This window comes from Chrysemys picta, chromosome 10, assembly GCF_011386835.1.
Source record: "Chrysemys picta bellii isolate R12L10 chromosome 10, ASM1138683v2, whole genome shotgun sequence".
Classification (NCBI taxonomy): domain Eukaryota; kingdom Metazoa; phylum Chordata; order Testudines; family Emydidae; genus Chrysemys; species Chrysemys picta.
In genome coordinates this window covers 34,383,777-34,403,921 of record NC_088800.1, presented here as the reverse complement: position 1 = coordinate 34,403,921, position 20,145 = coordinate 34,383,777, and the positions used below count along the sequence as shown (strand labels likewise).

The following is a 20,145-nucleotide window of genomic DNA, read 5'->3' as shown; positions in this document are numbered from 1 at the left end:
TAGGGTGCACCAGTCATTACAGCTATTCAAGCTGCTTGTCACTGTGTGTCTTGGTGCCCTACAAGGATGTACTGGTTTGTCATTTTAACATGCTTACATTTCAGACTATCATGTTACAAAATATAATTCAGGGAGGAATAAATTAGGATAAATAAATTAAGCAACTCACAAAACTGTAGATAAATCTTAATACACTAAATATTTTGTTTGTTTTAAACCAAGTAAACCAAAGGAACACAGTATATACTGAAATGTTGCTTTTATAATACTTATGCTAAAAAACTCATTACTGAAAACACCTTATTAGACCCAGGTGTGAATGTAGCTGTCCAACCCATTCACATTATCCATTGTACATTATACTGTAATGATATGGTAGATATACATGTGGGAAACAGACTCAGCAGCATTCATTTCATGTAAAAAAAAAATGAGTATCAATTCTGAGGTGCCTTACTCCTTCTTTACTTCATGGTTTGGGTAAAACTTTTAACCACTCTGGAAGAAGTTTATTAAAATAGCAGCTATGTGGCTTTCTTCAATGAGAACAAACTCCAGGGTATCCCCTCAAAGTTTATATAACAGAGATGAAAGGCAGTGTACTATAACTTCGTTTCAACGGGCAGCCTTATAATGAAAAGCCTCAAAAGGACAGCTATATTAAACAGTATGTGTATTGGATTTGTTAAAAATTTGTTAAAATTTTTACCTTGTCTTCAGAAATCTAGCAGCATAAAGGCACAACATATCTTCCAAGACTACACTACAAAGTTAGGTCAACATATGCCGCATTAGGTCTAGTTAATAATTTATGTGTCTACACTACCGAGTCCCTTCTGCCGACCTAAAGGGCTTGTAAAGTCAACTTCTGTACTCCACCTCCGTGAGAGGCGTAGCGCTTCAATCAATGTGTCAATATGGGGATAGTGTAGACATTGCACCGTGTAATTCGAATGAATTGGCCTCCAGGAGGTGTCCCACAGTGCTCTGCTGTGATCGCTCTGGAGAGTGCTTTCAACTCCACTGCACTTCAGCCAGTACACAGGAAACAAACGGCTCCCTGTTAAAGCCCCAGGAACTTTTGAATTTTCATTTCCTGTTTGATCGGCGTGGAGAGCTTGCCAGTATAGCTGTCAATGGATGCTGGAGGCCACAGGAGGTAATGGATCTTACTGTTGTGTGGAAAGAAGAGTCTGTGCAGGCAGAGCTCCAAACCAGCAGAAGAAACGCTGACATCTATGCCAAAGTCACACAAGGCATGGGGGAGAAAGGCTACACCAGGGACACACAGCAGTGCCACAGGAAAATAAAGGAGTACCAGAAGACAAGGGAGGTGAACAGTCGCTCTGGTTCTGAGCCACAGACATGCCACTTCTATAACGAGCTGCATGTGATCCTAGGCGGTGACCCCACCACCATCTCAAAATGCTCTGTGGATACCTCCCAGGAGCCCCGGGCGACCTCAGGCAACAACAAGGAGGACATTGTTGACAAGAACAGGAGTACGTGTCCACGAAAGCTTATGCTCTAATAAATTTGTTAGTCTCTAAGGTGCCACAAGTACTCCTGTTCTTTTTGCGGATACAGACTAACACGGCTGCTACTCTGAAACCTTTGCAGAAAGTTTCTGGAAGGACACTTTCCTACGTCACTCCAGTATTAACTCTTCTGGCATCATTGCGGCACACAGCATTGCAGCATAAGGACCAGGTCGGTACCCAGACACTTGCTGCATCTGCTCCCTTTCGGCCTCAGTTACCCTCAGGAAAGTAATATTGCTTATGGTCACATAGGGGAAGGTTTTAAATGCTAGTCCTTAAACTGCAATTCGATAAGTAACCCACCCATTTGGTGAATTCTGGATCACACAACCACACTTTCCCAAGAGTGCCCTCCTGTGTGCTTGGAAGGGATCACCACGTATTACAGACAGCATTTAAAAAGGGGAGGGAGGGGCGACACTTCCTGTTTGTCTCCCTTCCACCCCAACCCGGTGCCGCTTTTGTAACAATCAAACTATTTGTGGGTCTTTACGCTAGTGCCTGTCCTCTAGCACCATCCAGGTTGCTACAGGAAAGGGGGTTGTGCTGAGATTACAACCATTGCTCCCAAGGATGTCTTAACAAAAGTTGCACCACAAGACCCATGCCTTGTGGCCTTACTCACCATGGCTGTAGCAGCAAACCGACTCTTGCCGTATATAGTGGTTCTCCTTAAGTTGTGGCTTGCAGGGAAGTGCATTGAGGGATGATTCTTTTATAAAAAGATTTAACCTTGCACCAGAAACAATGTATGCACTGTCAATGCTACCCTTGTGCTTTGTATTCTTTGCAGCTGAAACCTTGTCCATAAGCGCATCTTCCACGCCGGGACAGAGACTTTCCCAAATTAGAAGATGGAAAAAGACTACCTGGGAGACAAGTTCAATGAGTTAATGCGTGCCTCTGAGAGTGACAAAACGGAGCTCAGCACATGGAGGATTGCACTGTCAGAAAGTCTGCACAATGACCATGAGGACAGAAGAGCATGCAGGGAACATGAGCGTGACATGCAGGACGAGATGGTGTGGATTATGAGAGAGTAAACAGACATGCTGAGGCGTCTGGTTGAGGTTCAAGAAAGGCAACTGAACGCTAGAGTCCTGCTGCAGCCTACGGTGAACCTTCTGCCATCGTCGCCAAGTTTCACATATCCCTTGCGCTCAACTCCAGGAGAGAGTACAAGGACCCGAAGGCGCCCATTCCCACACCTTTGATTGTTATTGCAGTGCAAATGTGTAAGCAAGCTGTCCTTGTTCCCCCCCCCCCCCCGCCCCCATGTTATCAGCCCTTTTGCCCCAGGTTACCTTACTTTTCTTGCTGTCTCTCAGTGTTTGCAAACATAATAAAAATCAATGGATTGAGGAGAAAAGGTTCTTTATTCATTAAGCACGCAGCGGTTAGCACGGTTGTAGTTTACAGGGGAGTACATGCAATGAAGGGGACAGCTAGGTAAGTAACACATTGAGTGTCACATTATTGTGGGTCATTGATGAAACTAGTTTTCAAAGCCTCACGGAGAGGCAGGGCACCTCAATGTGCTCTTCTTATTGCCCTGGTGTCTGACTGCTCAAAATTGGCTGCCAAGTGATCTACCTCCACCCCCCATCCTGCCGGAAACTTTCCTCCCTTTGTTTCACAGATATTATGGAGCACACAGCAACAACAATGGGGATATTGCTTTCACTGAGGTCTAACCTAGTAAGCAAGCTATGCCAGTGGGCTTTTAAACGTCCAAAGGCACATTCCACCACCATTCTGCACTTGCTCATCCTATGGTTGAACCGCTCCTTACTGCTGTCCAGGCTGCCTGTGTATGGTTTCATGAGCCATGGGAACAAGGGGTAGGCTGGGTCTCCCAGGTTCATGATTGGCATTTTAACATCACCAACGGTTATTTTGCAGTCTGGAAAGAAAGTTCCTGCTTGCAGCTTTCTGAACAGACCGGAGCTCCTAAAGATGCACGCGTCATGCACCTTACCCTACCATCCCACGTTGATGTTGGTAAAATGGCCCCTGTGATGCACCATTGCTTGCAACACCATTGAGAAGTACACCTTTTGATTTATGTACTCTTTGGCAAGGTGGTCTGGTGCCAAGATAAGGATATGCATTCCGTCTATCGCCCCACCGCAGTTAGGAAACCCCACTGCGGCAAAATCATCCACTATGTCCTGCACATTTCCCAGAGTCGCTACCCTTTTTGGCAGAAGTCTATTGATTGCCCTGGCAACTTGGATCACAACAGACCCCATGGTAGATTTACACACTCCAAATTGATTCCCCACTGACTGGTAGCAGTCTGATGTTGCAAGCTTCCACAGAGCTATCGCCACTCGCTTCTCAACTGTCAGAGCAGCTCTCATTTTAGTATCACTGCACTTCAGGGCTGGTGAAAGCTCTTCACACAGTTCCATGAAAGTGGCCTTGCACATTCAAAAGTTCTGCAGCCACTGCTCATCATCCCATAGCTGCATAACTATGTGGTCCAACCAGTTAGTGCTTGTTTCCCAGGCCCAGAAGCAGCACTCCACTGTGTCAAGGTGATACACAACTGTCACCAGAATCTGCGAATTGCTCCACTCCATGGCTTCAAGCAGGGCTGCTTGAGTGGCATCATGTTGTTCTGCGTGGCAGCTCCTGCTTTGGCTGAGCAAATACTGCAGGATAAGGCATGAGGTGTTTGTAATACTCACAACAGTGTACAGCTGTGTGGGGTCCATGCTTGCCATGCTATGGCGTCTGCACAGGTAACTCAGGCTTAGGAAAAAAGGCTTGGTTTGTTTGCCGTTGATTTCAGGGAGGGAGGGAGGGAGGTAAGTGCATCATGGGAGGCTAATGCCATGTTCCCATAACCACCCGCGCAAATGTTTTGGTCCCATGAGGCATTGCAAGCCCAACCCAACATTCCACTCGGCTCCATGCACCGTGGGATAGCTACCCACAGTGCAGCGCTCCGTGAGTCGACGCAAGCCCTGCTAGTGAGGATGCGCTCTGCTGACACAATGTGCATAGTGGGGCATGCAGAATCGACTTGACACTGAGCCTCCAATTTAAGCAACTTAAATAAAATCGACCTAATTTTGTAGTGTAGACATACCCTGAGTGCATTTTCAGGAGTCAGAAAAAGTTATGGTCCTTTGTGTGTCATCTCTACTATACAAACAACGTAGTCCTGAAGGGATATTTCTAATATTTACACAGAGAAGTTAATGCCCTATGCTCTAAAACATATTTTAACAATTCAGAAAGCCTAACTATTAAATATTATAGCTTTTTAAAATAGGAAACATCTTAACTTTGGCTAAACCACCATATGAAAATTGCGTTTTTTCATTATTGCATCTAGAAGTTCATTGTGGCACAATAAAATGTTATCTTTATTAATTCCATAGCAAAGTGGATGTGTAATTCACAACTGAAGTTAGCAGATAGCCTTTTAGTTTTAAATCTAGTCTATCCATGTTTGATATGTGTTCATTTGTTCTATTAACTCAGCCCAAACTTAGTGCATAAAGCAGTAGCTAACATGTAAACTGTTTAATTTTGGGGTACTCTTAAGGAGATTTCATTCATCACTCACATATGCAGTTCAGACAGCTGCCTGAAAGAAGCCAAGTTACACAGGAATACATATATATCTCAACTTAGCATTCAAGAAAGGTCAAGAAGGCACTAGTTGTGCTTTCACTAAACATGTAGAGAGATGGATGGGTAAAATCCAGATGCTTAGAGGTTATCTGGGGCGCTGGTTGGCTAAAAGGAAGTCCTTGTCTCTGCACATCAGACACAGTTTCAGATTTCTAAGGGAGCCACCAGCAGTGAAGAAAGCCCAGGTAGCCATAAGCATCATGATAATATAAGATGGCACTAGGCTGCCTTCATACTGAGGATTCTGGAAAGTCTGCAAAAGGAAAAGAAAAATCATAGTTCAGTTGAACAGCAACAATTAAATTAACATCCAAAGTTCTTTTCATCAGATGAGATCTTAGAAATCCAGGCTGCCTGCTCTGCCTGGATACTAACAAGCCAGGGGGATAATTTTTAAGACATCAAGAGTTTGCCAAGTGTCTTGGCCAAAATTCTGCATTTGGCAGTGCTCTAACTGCAGCTCTTCATTGCAAATGTTGCTGCATTTCAACAGTTAGCCACTGTGCATCTTGTGGCCCCAGACTATTTTGTACCGAAAATGCTTACAAAAGACAACTTAAGAAGGATGGGGTAGGCAAATAATGCAAAGGACAAATATATCCCGACTGGAAAGTTATTGGAGTGAAAACACTTGTTTGGCTTTTACCCTACAAATAATTCATTAATTTGCATTTTTGTTTGATTATTAAAGCCATGATCAGCAGTCCTAATCAGAAATGTATTCCCTTCTACCCCTCCCCTCATATCAATCTAGCAGACTTTAAGAATATATAACAGGTGAACTCACCACACCTGATACCAGCAAATGGCTCAGGATGACCAGTGCCAGTGCCCACCACTTCTTCTTTTCACAAGCATCAAAAAATACAATGCCCCAAAAAATGTGCAGCAGAACAATGGCCAAAGTCATGAATGCTGAAAGACAGTATATCATTAGTCCTCACTACTGGTAAGGCATTACATGTACAAACACACATAGTGTTTTCATTCATCCCCACCACCTCTGGTTCAAACTGGTAGTATGAGTATCCATTAATACCTATACAGCAGTCTACACAAGAGAACACAAAACTCCATGTATTTTGCACACACATTAGCAACAGCTGTAAATGTAATATAGCTAGGCAGCCAAAAACACATACATTTTTACCTAAACGATTGGTTTTGATGTGCTTATCCCAGGACTTATACAGCATCATAGCAAAACTATTCACACAACTGATTGGATCTACTGCTCCTCCTTCACTATGCATAAGAAATAGGGACTGTTTTCCTTGTCTTCCAGCAGAGGATTTCAAATCCATATTTTGGAAGAGGTAGGAAGGTGGGTAAAAGTCACATTTACAACCTGAAAAACATTTATAGCCTGAAAGCAAAGACAAAGAAAAAAATAAATGGGTTTTAAACTTCAAAACCAATTGAAAGAAAGAAAATCTTGCTTACTAGTATTGTACAGCAAAAAGGAGAAAGGAACTAAGGGCTAGGTCCACAAAAGAACTTAGGCACCTAACTGACAATGTAGGCACCTCAATCCAACATTTATGTGCCACCTAGATCCCCCAAATGTCTGCTCAGCTGCTGCCTAGCTCTGTAGGTGCCTAAAGCTGGTAGGCACCTAAATTTGCACCATGAAAGAACCCTGGGTGCCTAAGTTTCTGCCAATGAGCACAACTGCCTCAGTCTAGGCACTTGGGCAGCTATTGTGCACCTCAGCCCCAGCGGATTCTCAAAATAGGCTTTCCCCCGTTTATCTTGCATGAGGGGACTGATATGGTAGGCATGCTCAGAGCACACCAAATCCCACACAAAAGGGGGGGGCAGAAGAGGAGGTGCCCCTGTCTTATAACTTTTATCTCAGTGGTTAGAGCGCTCACCCAGGATGTAGGCAACCTAAGTTCAATTCCCCCACCTCTGCCTGATGTGGAGAAGTGGTTTGAACTGGGGTGTCCCACCTCTTAGGAGAGTGTCGTAATCATTGGGGTATGGGGTATTCTGGGGCATGGCTCTCTCACTCTCTCCTGTTGAAGCTGTTCCACTACATAAAAATAAATAGTCAATGGAGTTGGGGGACTGGAACCTGGGTCTCCGTTTCCAGGTGAGTGCCCTAACCGGTGGGCTCTACACTCACTCCCACACTCTCTGGTCCAATTACTATTTTTAAAAATCAAATGTACGTCTTACAATTATTGCTGTTTATTTCTGCATTTCACGTAGCTTGAGCCATAATTATATAGGGGCAAATGCTGCAAGGTTTGTATGCCCAAACTGCAGAGGAATAATTTAAATGCAAATAACTATTTTGCTTTATAGTATTTAGGGTTTGGGTTTTTTTTTTTTTTAAATAACCACATAGTATAAATTTCTCTATATTTTTAGAAAATGTAAACTTCAGGCATAATCCACATGGCAACACCCTTTAAAAGGAAGCCATTTTAAATAATCTCAAGTTTAAGACTTTATAAAAGTGCTATGTAACTGGTACCATTGAAGGAAAATCAAACAAGACATCGGGTATCAGTGTTAGTTCCCAACTCAGTCAAGTAAACAGACAAGGACAAATTTTGGATACCCTGTGATTTAACTAAAACACAAGTAAAAGCAAATACAATAATACACAAACTACACAAAAATTTCCCATGTTTTCCATTTTTTCCCCCCAGACCACACAAAGAAAATATCAGTAATGTGATGGACAGTCATATGCCACTTGAAGATGAAATTGTTCAAATGCCAGGAATAACGCAGGCAGGTGCAGGATGTCTGGTACCTTCTGCAAGACAACACGCCACACTGAAATTTCACTTTGTTAACGTGAATGTTTGTTAAATGCAGAGAACACTATTTTTTCCTGATAAACAATAAGATAGCGAAGAGGTGGCTTGAAAACATAAGGGAATCAAACATGCCAACTAGACAGTTACATAATTGGATGAAGTGACAGTTCTGGTTTCCAAAGGATTAGAAACATCACATATGTTCCTTTAGGAGCACACCATGCTTACAGTTTCCTTTCAGGGAAGGTAACTCAAATGGGAATGAGCTAGTGAACAAAAATAGAGTTAGCTGTGTTTTGAGCTTCAGCCAGAGAGGAATAAAGCCTCCCTTTACAGCCCAGACGAGGAGAACTGGAAAGATCTTACTCCAGAGGAGTCCATTGACTTGGTCCACGTTACTGCATGCACAAAAAGCAAACTGATATGGGTATCAAGAGGATTTATTGTTAAATCTTTTGAGAGAACCCACAATAGTTATAGAGATTTGCGGGTCATGTATATTTGTTAATTTTTGAAGTCCTCTAGTATATTTTTTCACAGACTTTGCTCATATTTGTGTATAAAAAGGGGAAAATAAATCTTTGTTTTTAAATGTTACCTCTTGAATGTACTACTTAAAATGAAAAGGTACATTGATCATTGGTGATCATTGACACTGGATGGTAAACATGTTTTAAACAAACACACACACACATCCACCATGTTACCATGAAATATTTAGACACTATTTATGTAGTACATAGCATACATTATGCTCTGCTTATGCAGTCAGGAGATATTGGGTGCTAAAATACACTGGAAAATTGTTAAATTTGGGAATAAAGTACCCAATTTGCTTTTTAACTGATGTGGCATTTGATTTTCAGAGTTAGAGACCCATGTTGGATGTACTTAGCTTCCCAATAGCATGCTACAAGTGCCATAATTTAATAACCAAATTATGAGCAGCAGAATGAGCAGTTATACAAGAGGCAGCAGCATTATTATTTGAAATACAGAAGCATCTAGAGGTTTCAATTGGAATTAGGGTCCCATTATTATTTTATTATTTAAGTTTATACTGTAGTATCACCTAGAACTGCCAACCAGGTTGGACACCATTGTGCTAGGAGCAGTACAAACATACAATAAATGACAGTCCCAGCCCCAAAGAGCGAACAGACAAATAGTAAGAGAGAATTTCTGCCTCCAAAAGTTTTCAATCAAAATGAGGAAAAAGATGGGAGAGGAAAAGACCGTTACCTTTTCCGTAACTGGCGTTCTTCTAGCTGTGTTGCTCATGTCTATTCCACAATAGGTGTGAGTGCTCGCCATGTGCACCGGTGCCAGAAGTTTTTCCCCTAGCAGTACCCATAGGAGAGCGCCCCAAGCGATCTATGGTGCGGTATAAGGGGCGTGCACGCTCCCCCCACCCTCAGTTCCTTCTTGCCAGACAACTCCGACAGAGGGGAAGGAGGGCGGGATGTGGAATGGACCTGAGCAACACATCTCGAAGAACACCACTTATGGAAAAGGTAACTGTCTTTTCTTCTTTGAGTTGCTCATGTGTATTCCACAATAGGTGATTCCCAAGCTATACCTGTTGGAGGTGGGTAGGAGTTCACAAACTCTTGGGACGGAGCACAGCCCTGCCGAACCCAGTGTCTTCCCTGGTCTGGGAGTGACCAGACATCCCGATTTTATCGGGACTGTCCTGATATTTGCTTGTTTGTCCCACATCCCGACCGAACATCGGTCGGGACACTGGACAAACAAGCAATTTTGCCCTCTGCTCTGGCACACAGGCGGAGCCCGGACGGGCTCTTGCCCCCCCCGCCCCGACTCCACCCCCTCCTTTCCCCATTGGATCCCTCCCCAAATACCCGCCCTGTCCCTGCCTCTTCCCCAAGCACGCAGCATTCCTCCTCCCTCCCAGGTTTGCACACAGGCCATGGCCTGGGCCGGGAGCGCAGCGCGAAGACTGCTGCAGCCCCCGGGACAGCGCAGTGGGTCTGGGGGCCGCGCCCGGGTAGGCGGAGACATGCGTGGGGCAGACACGCTCCTGCCAGGAGGGGCTGGGCCCGGCTGCCTGGTTCGCCCCACGGCTTGGCTGCACAGCTCGGAGCCCAGGAGCGAGGGGATGGGGGAGCTGGGGGTGTATCGGGGGTCGAAGCCTAGAGTTGGGTGGAGATGGGGCTGTGCCACTGGCGGGGGGGGGGGGGGGGGCGCGCTCCGGCTTTTTTTTTTTTTTTTTGGCTCCACGCCTCCCCCCCATGTCCCAATATTTCATCTTTGTCATCTGGTCACCCTACTTGCGCCCTAGTTGAGTGTGCCCTCACAATTGACGGCGGAGGGATTCCCACCAGGTCGTAACAGGTTCGGATGCACGAGGTGTTTCATTTGGAGAGCCACTGAGTGGAGATCGGCCAACCCCTCATGCGTTTGGCCGAAGTGATGAACAGCTGAGAAGACTTCCTGAACCGCTTAGTCTGTTCCAGGTAAAAGGCCAGAGCCCGTCTCACATCCAGCATCTGGAGGCGGCGCTCCTCACTGGACGCGTGTGGCTTGGGGCAGAGGACTGGCAGGAAAATGTCCTGACTCATGTGGTAGGTGGAGATCACCTTCGGGAGGAACGAAGGATGTGGGCAGAGCTGGACCTTATCTTTATGGAATACCATGTACGGGGGCTCAAAGGTCAAAGTTTCGAGACCCATCTAGCAGACGTGATCGCCACCAGGAAGGCTACCTTCCACAAGAGGTGCGACCAGGAGCATGTAGCTAAAAGCTCGAAGCGGGCACCCATCAACCAGGCCAGCACCAAGTTCAGGTCCCACTGTGGGACTAGGGGCCTAACGTATGGGAAGAGATGATCCAATCCCTTAAGGAATCGGCCAGTCGTAGCATGAGAGAATATCGTGTGCCCCTGCACCGATGGGTGGAAGGCCAATATGGCCGCCAAGTGCACCTTGATGAACGAGGGTGCCAGGCCTTGGGTTCTAAGGTGAAGGAGTTAGTCTAAACTGAGCTGGAGCGGGGCAGCCATGGGGGAAACGTCCTGCTCAGCCACCCATCGGGAAAACCGAGACTACTTTGCCAAGTAGGCTCGACACGTGGAGGGTCGCCTGCTTTCCAAGAGGATGTGCTGAACCCCTTCTGAGCACGGCCTTTCCTTCTGACCTAACCGTTGAGCAGCCACGCTGTGAGGTGGAGTGCCGCTAGGTTGGGGTGGAGGCGGTGGCCCTGGTCCTGGGAGAGCAGGTCAGGGTGAGATGGCAATGGCCACGGCGGAGCAACTGCCAGGCTCATGAGGGTCCCGTATCAATGTTGCCTGGGCCACACCGGGACAATCAGGAGGCCCCGGGCCCTGTTCATCTTTATCTTTTCCAGGACCTTGCTTATCAGCAAGACGGGGGGGGAGGCATAGAGAAACTGGCTGATGCCAGTGAGTGATCTGCATGCGGACTGTTTATGCTGTCTGAGGGAAACCCATCTCAACGATCGCTGCAAGATTTGCAGGTCTTTCAAGCCTTGGACCAAAAGAGAAAGTGACATTTGGCTCTGGGCTTTCCTGATTGAGTCGGTGTTGACCCCGACTCCGGTGCGCCGCTCTGAGTCGGCACCAGGTGCCGCGGTGTCGGTATGCGGCGACCCCTCAGTGCCACCTATCAGTCGGCACCACTCCCCGTCCACGGGGCATGCCAAGAAGGCTAAGAAGAGGCCTTCGCCACAGCAGCACCAAAGCAAGACTGGGGGAGAGGCTAGACCCATGTTGGGCAGTCCACGGTCCCCATCGGCCTCCAGGCCTCCAACTCAGGTGTAGCCCAGCCCAGTCGGACCAGGCTTCTCTGGATGTCCGGATGCCCTCCACGCCAAAGGCCCTGCAAGCGGCCTGGACATTATGTCCCTGCCGGTACCAGGGGCACCGACAACAGTGGGTCTCCGGTCCAGAGGCAAGCCACCGCTGGTATCTCCACAGTCACCCCCTGCTCGGTACCGTATTGTGGAATACACATGAGTAATCACTCGAAGAAGAAACAGAGGTACAGAGAGGGGAAGTGGCTTGCCCAAGGTCACATCGAAGGTCACTGGTAGAGCTGGGAATGGTATCCACATCTCTTGACTCCCAGTCCAACACCCTATCCATTAGACCACACCCACTCCCAAGCACGACTGACGATTTGTAACATCCACCTACAGAAGTCTTGTTTCTGGGCTCTCAAGGACTACCTGAGTTCTGACCCAGAACTGCCCCGGACGTATGTGGCCTTGGTCAAGTACCGGTAATTTATTCTCCATATCTTAATTTCAAAAGAATTTGACATAGAAGTTGAATGCTCATCTTTTTCAGCTGTCACTCTGTGTTGCCTTTACTGCACAGAGTTGTTTCTATGGTGTCTTAGGACAAGAGGAAAGCATGTATCCGAGTCAGTGCTCTCCCCACTCCATTAGATTTGGGTTTTTATTAATGTAGTCAATTAATACACAACTATCCGAGTTTAGAAAGCAGGAGGCAGACAACTGAAATAACTGAGCTGTCTGTCTATTCCAACTGAGCACGTTCACAAGATCTCAAGGGGAGGAGGGGGGGAAAATCAAACAAATCCATATTAAAAAACCTTGCCTTTTAATCAAAAAGATCTCATATTTCAAAAGTATAAGCTAAGGTCCAAAGCATCTGGTACAATTAAAACAAGTGCTCTCAAAGAAATCAAATATAATATTTCAATAATGCACTGTTCTTCTTTGAATAAAATATTTATATTTTGCAATCTGAGAAAAGTGGGACTTCCAAAAAGGAAATGGAGAGTTTAATTCTTATCTTCTCTCTTAAAACAAAATTAGCAATATATTTAAATTACATGAAATCACAACCATTTGAAGTCACAATGATGTGAGATAGCGCCATCTAGGGACTAAATATTGTAAAATTCAATTGGGATGCTTGGTTAAGAACATTTCAGTTTCTTCATAACACATCTTAACAGCTTGATTTAAAGTTTTAACCACAACAGGAAATTTAGGAACACCTGTTATGCAACAAGAAAGCTGGAAACTTTCTTGTTGTGTATTTATAGTTTACAGTTCCTTAAAGTGCTGTGGGGTTGCAATATACACCATATAAATGTATACTAAGCACAATACAAAGTGTCTAATGCAGGGGTGGGCAAACTACGGCCTGCGGGCTGGATCCAGCCCCTCAGGGCTTTGGATCCGGCCAGTGGGATTGCCCCACGTGGCGCTGAGGACGCCGTTCTCAGAAGCGGCCGGCACCACTTCCCTGCGGCCCCCGGGCGGGGGGGCAGAGGGCTCCGTGCGTTGCCCTTGCCTCCAGGCACCACCCCCGCAGCTCCCATTGGCCGGGAACGGGGAACCGCAGCCAATGAGAGCTTCAGGGGAGGTACCTGGCGGTGCGGCAAGGGCAGCGCACGCGGAGCCCTTCACCCCCTCTCACCCTCAGGGGGCCACAGCGCTTCCTGGAGCAGCGCAGGGCTGGAGACAGGGCAGGCATGCAGGGAGCCTGCCCTGGCCCTGGTGCGCGCCACTGACACTCCGGAGCCGCTTTAGGTAAGCGGCACCGGGCCGGAGCCTGAACCCCTCCTGCACCCTGCCCCCCAACTCCCTGCCCTAAGCCCCCTGCCTGCACCCTGCACCCCAACCCCCTGCCAAGCCCCCTCCCACAGTCCACACCCTACCTGCACCCCTGCCGAGTCCCTTTCTGCACCCCAACCCCCTTCCCTGAGCCCCCTCATACATCCTGCACCTCTCCTCTGCCCCAATCCCTTGCCCTGAGCTCCTTCCTGCACCCCACACCCCCTCCCGCACCCCAACCCCCTGCCCCGGTCCTCCATACAATTTCCCCACCCAGATGTGGCCCTTGGCCTAAAAAGTTTGCCCACCCCAGTCCAATGGTTGTTTTGAAGAAAAAGCCAAGGGCAGTGATACTTTATTCTCTCTCTCTCTACACACAAACACACACTTACATTTTGTAAAGTGGCAACAACAGTTAATTAAAGAGGTATCAGGAGATTAATTGTAACACTGTAGCCAATGAAGTTAGCTACACAACTGTGCATTTTTGTAAAAAATGTGCATAATTTTGGACACATCTTACCTCAACACGAATATAAATGTTTAAAAATGATGGAGCTTTCTATACAATCAATAACACATATATGGTGTCCTTAAATATGTCAGGATCTAGACTGACTTTATACATTTATGGATTCACATTTCTACTGTTCTTCCCAAGATCTTCTACAGGCTTCTGCCACGGATACGGGGTATTCAAAATCAATAAAATTGGGTCAAATGTTGTGTACTTTTTCTGTGGTCTTTCAGCAATGGACCTACAACCAGCAGAAACTAGTGCTGACTTTTTTTCCCCCCCCTACTCTCCTCTCTCTCTCTCTCTGTGTTCTATTGGTTTAAGAAAAAGCACTGAACAGACACCTACCACATAAAGTGACTGAACCACTTATTTCTCAACAAGATATCATGCCATGTATAAGGGAATTTCAAGTAAGCATTTTACCCCTTTGTACATCTCTATGCAAAGAGAGGGAGAGGGAATAAGGGAATGTGTTGAAATCAAGACTATGTTTTTAACTTTTTCACTAAAAATTTTCTGCCTGATTCTTTGCTTTCTGAGTGTTTAATAAACAAAAAGAACAATTTATTGCTCTGTGATGTTCCACAAGCAAAACCAAGTCCCTGGCAACTCAAGTTAATGTTAATGATTAGGAAGTAAGGCAATTAACAAATAGGAGCAACTTAAAATTTGTTAAATCTGATCAAACCTATTGTACCTCTCACCCTGTCATGTCCTACACTGCCAAAATTATTCATAAATGAGTGGACATTCCTTAAAAAACTCATGGGTGAACCTTATGATAGTCCAACAGTTCTGCTCTGCTTCTCCACTGTTCATGCCTCTATGGACAACTGACGCTTCCGTAATAGGGCCAGGAGTGATTCCCTTCCTGGCAACCTTTATAGAATCTGCTTTATGGTGGAAAGATCAAAAGCAATTAAGGAAAACAATAGATGAGTGAGCTGGTATTTCTGCAAAGCAGAACAATATTTGACCCTAACAGAGGCAAAGACCTAGCCAAACCCAGTCAGTGCTGCAGTCAAACAACCCAATTTTTCCTACCAATTTTTAATGTACCCAGTTGAACTTGCACAAAGAATCTATTTCTCTCTACCAACCACTACACCAGCAGAGAGACTTTATTTTTCTCTAGCAGAGTCTAGCAGCGAGCATATGTTTAAACAGTCTGGTCTGAAGTATGGTCCTTTAATTCAATTCCAGATGAAATGTCTGCCTTACAGAATGGCGAGTTTTAATGAGTGTACACTGCTTGCATCCACTAAAAGAAAGAAACCCCTAATCAGTCTCTTTTGAAAACACCACCAGAGACCATGGATAACGTAAAGCATATACGCTTTTCAAAACATAACGTTTTGGAAGTAACAATATCTTACTCTTGTTCTATTCTTCTGCAATAATTCAAAGTTGATGTTTTCATATTAATAGGGGTATTATTTATGCACGATCTGGGTGATCTGATTTACATATCAACCTTGAGATAAACACCCAAGGTGTCCAGAAAAATGTGTTTTCCTTAGCTTTGCATTACCTAAAGAGGTACTCTAGTTTTGCAATGATCAAGATCAGAATGATAAACAGATCTGACTTCAAAGAAATAGTAAAATAAGAAAGAACAGTGCCAAAGTCCTAATTTGTTTTATAGTCCTTTTAGACTTTCATATATGGGAGGAATACCCTTAAAGGAAAAGGAATACATAAATAAATACAAGTGATTTACATTCTTTATAATTTGATGTCATTGCAACCTCTATTTTATTACACTGAAACAAACTTTTTTCCATGTCAAGAAAGTAGCATATTTTTAAAAAGCCATAAAGTACACCAAAATTAAAATATTTACAAGAGATTTTAAGTTGCAGAAAAACAACACACCGAATGCTGGGATGTTTACCAATGTGAGATTGACTTCCAATCAGTTGGTGGTTGGGACCCTGAATGTCTAGAGGCAAAACTAGTAAAATATTTCTTAAAAAGCTGAATTCTTAATTAATCTTATGCTTCATGAGCCAAAAATTAACATAACTGTTTAGTGAAAGTTATGTTTATTCAAATGTATACTAAGATCCACACAAATATCTCACAGTACAATTAGAGCCCTCATAATGGGTTAAATAAAGTTTTCCATGGGCCACTTATACCAGGAAATGTTAGGACCTTTTCAGAAAAAATGACTGAATAAATTCAGTTTTCACTTGCCCCTCAGCCCCCACAACAATCACCAGGCCACTCTCCCATGCACAGATTTACCTACCAGAAGACAGGAAGTATTGAGGAGAATCTCCATAAATACCCACTGTGCCTGGTCCCCAGGAGTCAGTCAGGATATTCACAAGAGAAAATACTCCACTCATGATCCCAAAACCCAGGCCAGACACTATACAAAGAACAGACACAAACACACAAAAGACTAATTACAAGTCTTTAGACAAATCCCCACATTACCTGCAGGTGGCAAGATTTTATAAGTGAAGTCATATTCATAGTCATATTCAAAGACAAAAGAATTCTAAAGAATCTCTCCATTTCATTCCTACATTATATTTTTATTGGAAACCAACTAATTCTTTGGTTGTGATGGAGGAGGAAAATAATACTTAGAACTTACAGAGGACTTTACATCTTCAAAGTGCTTTACGAACATCAATCAACACTCACAATTCTGCTGTGAAGTGAACAAATATAATTATCCCCATTGCCTCAAGATGGAAGTGGGAGAGGAGGTTAAGTGATTTTTCAAAGACCATAGAGCGAATCCATGTCAGAGCTAGAATCAGAACTCAGATATTATTGTCTCCTCTCAACTGATGGCAGTTTTATTAGAAGAGACAAGGACAAAATGGGCTTGGAAGCACCATCTTACCCCAAAAGATAAGTAGTATATTGGAAGATCAAGGTTGAGGTATGCTGGCTGGGTCATGTGGGCACTGACATTGCCTCTATTATATAACATCTCTTCCGTAGAGAGAGAACTTCATTTTTCAGAGCTGTTAACATGTTATCTTTCACAAGTGCTAAATCCACATGATTGTTTAAAAAAAAAAGATAATATTTTTTCTGCAAACTATAGAGACTGAACTTTATTGAAATAAATATACAGAATTAACATAATGCTTCATGACAAAGTAGAATCATAGTTTTACTGCATCTCATATTTCAGCACAACCCTGGTCACCTTCACACAAATTAACTGAGCTCAAAAATAAAAAAAAAGATTTTGAGAAACAGTGTAGCCTAGTAAATTAACCAGAGAACTGAAAACATGGAATTCCTGAATTCTAATCCTCATTCTCACAGTAATTGCCTGTAGGATCTTGGGCAAGTTTTTTTTTTTTTTTTAAAGTCCCATTTATGAAGTAGGGATGAAAATAATTACCTAGCTCCTGGAGCGTTTGTAAGAATTAATTAGTCAATGGTTGTAAAATGGCTCTGAATTTGAGAAAATAATTCTTAGCAACCTTACGTAAACTGAACATCTATAAAGTAAGTTTTTACATGCCTGTTGGAGTCTACAAGACTTTGTGAAACAAATAAAAATGGAGTAACAAATAAACACAGTCTGCATGCAAAAGTTAACATTTTCTGTGGCTATAACATTTTCTGTGGCTATAACATTTTACAAATGATTTTTTTCTAACATGACTTTTTAGAGTACATGTTAAATAGTTTTGACTGCATTTCAACTTACCATAGGACAATTGTCTGACGGAGATGGGTAGGGTTTCCTCCTGGCTTATAGTCATTAAGCCCTTATTAGCTTTTCTGAAATAAAGACAATATTTTTAAAAAGTAGTATTTTAATGTCCATACGTTCTATTTTTCAATTTTGCTACTTCAAACTAGTCAGATCTTATTTTTAAAATGTCTAAATGAAACAAGAAAGCCACTTAAATAATTATATGCAAAGGATGTGAGGAGGCTTTTCAAAGCAAAGGTCATCAGAATTTTTCAACATGGGCAAAGCAACTTATTTTCTCATAGTCTCATTCTCAGAAATGGCTGAAATATTTTGGCTGAAATTTCTTCTAAAAAAATTCACCCTGTGGTAGACATCCAGCATGGAAAATTTTGGACCATATGGATGAAGATAGGAAAAGTTATACACAACTGAAAACAGGATATTATAATAAGTATTGTTGGGCAGCCTTCATAATAGATGGTGTTACCAGCCCCTCCTATAATATTTTAGTTCTGGATAAACTTAAGCCAAACATTTCAGCCTGTTTAGCAGAATTCCTAATGGGGTTTTTTAGCTTTAACAGTTACTATATCTTGGTCCTGATCCTGCAAAGACTTACTCATATGCTTAAGTTAAATAACTTAAATGGGATTGCTCACAGTGCATAAAGCTAAACATACGCTTAATTCTTTGCAGGATCAGTGCCCATGTCTGCACTCTTTTCGGGGGCTCAAATGTTAAAACCTCAAATTAATGCCAAGTACCTTAAGAACCTTTATCCAAGCAAAATTCAGTTTACTAGTGTAATAAGAATTTGGAAAGATTTGTTAGAACTTGTTACAGGGTTTACACCAATTATTTTGATGCCAAGAACAAAAATAAAGATTTTCGTCTGGTTTACCTACCCTCATTCACTGGTCTTTGAAATAAAATTGCCTAAGCAGATACCTTGATTATTTTGCAAATATTTTTAGCCAGCACCTAAATATTGTGAAGCCACTTGTAAAAGAAGAATTTGATATCTGATTCTTTTGCAGAAATGGTAGCAGTGGAGAGTAACATTTGTGTCACATGAAATGATGCCACTTTTATCATCATGAAATGCATTTCTTATTGAGGTCAGTGAGACAAGCTGTTGTTCTTGCAGTCAGTCATGTTCACTCAACTGCTGTTTCTACAGCATTCACAGGATGTAAATTATCATGATCTAAAATGCCACCATATGACACTATGAAGAAGTGAGGTTTTTACTCACGAAAGCTTATGCCCAAATAAATCTGTTAGTCTTTAAGGTGCCACCAGACTCCTTGTTGTTACCATATGACACTGTTACTCAGTTCCCCCAGTTTTTCAGCCTGTATTAATTTTGTATTCAGACTTAGATGGAATTTAAAGAAATAAAAACATTGTATTTTAAAACTTTTTCCTAGATGCTATATTTCTCAGATTTCATTTTGCTTAGGGATATAGGATCAAAGTTTTAATCTGAGTTTTTAATAACTAGATTACTGATATAGCAATGAGGAATCAGAAATTCTGGAAAACTCACAAGCAGGGGACTACAATAATTAATGAAAATGTCAACATATAAGGCTGAAACACTGGAGTTTGTTCTAATTAACAATCAAGATTTTTTTTTTTAATGGAGATCCTTGACAGATGAGACCCAAGTTATTTATTTTTAAATTCTTTCTATACCCAAGGATAGTCTTATTATAAGAGAGAAAACAGTGATACATTAATGCGTCTATTAGGCCTGTTATTTTTATCTGAATGCATCATATAATAACACTTTCAAATCTGATTTTCAAGTCACGTTTAGAAAGTTTTCTTTGTAACATAAGGACTTCATACTTCTTAATATATCCCCAATTATGCAGAAACTGGTGAGGCTGTAAGAGGAGTGCTGGCATACTACAGGCTACCTATTCAGTATGATAAGAGTAAGGGTAATGTCTTCACTCCCAGCGCTGTTAAAAAAAATAAAAATAAAAAACCACCCCACCAGGGGAGTTGCTACCAGGTGCACTGTTTACACTGCCACTTCACAGCGCTGAAACTTGCAGCGCTCAGGAGTGTGTTTTTTCACACCCTTGAGAAAGTCGCAGCACCATAAAGTGGCAGTGTAGGCAAGGCCTAAGAGACACAAGAAACATTTAACTTACTTTAACAGTTTGTAATAGGCAAATCGGAAGACTTCCTGGAGCAGGACAGAGACCATCACTCCAAAGATGAGCAAATTTTTCTTTACTGATGCATTGTTGCTCCCACCAATCTGCACTGCAATGAACCATACAAGGGAAGAAAGCAGCAACGAGACCAGCCAGAAGAAACCTCTAGAGTTAAAAAAAAAAAAAAAAGAAGGAAGAAAGGGGAAGCAGGGGAGAGAGGAGACAACCCATCATGCATACTACC

The 20,145-nt window shown here is 43.2% G+C and overlaps 1 protein-coding gene across 9 annotated transcripts in view; it reads right to left on the bottom strand.

Annotated features, from left to right (window-relative positions):
- Positions 1-2,898: 2,898 nt before the first annotated feature.
- Positions 2,899-20,145, bottom strand: part of APH1B (aph-1 homolog B, gamma-secretase subunit) — a 30,114-nt gene continuing 12,867 nt past the window's right edge. For 4 of the 9 annotated variants that reach the window (XM_065558363.1, XM_065558362.1, XM_065558359.1 and 1 more), the window contains exons 2-7: positions 19,896-20,066; positions 17,740-17,813; positions 16,306-16,428; positions 6,340-6,555; positions 5,977-6,104; positions 2,899-5,442 (exon numbers count right to left, since the gene is read on the bottom strand). In XM_065558363.1, coding sequence (XP_065414435.1) covers positions 5,275-5,442; positions 5,977-6,104; positions 6,340-6,555; positions 16,306-16,428; positions 17,740-17,813; positions 19,896-19,951 — 765 coding nt within the window. In that variant the 5' untranslated portion in view covers positions 19,952-20,066 and the 3' untranslated portion in view covers positions 2,899-5,274. Of the gene's footprint in view, positions 5,443-5,976; positions 6,105-6,339; positions 6,556-12,549; positions 14,945-16,305; positions 16,429-17,739; positions 17,814-19,895; positions 20,067-20,145 lie in introns of those variants that run through there. The other 5 variants (XM_065558360.1, XM_005285064.5, XM_005285066.5 and 2 more) reach the window with 5 other exon arrangements.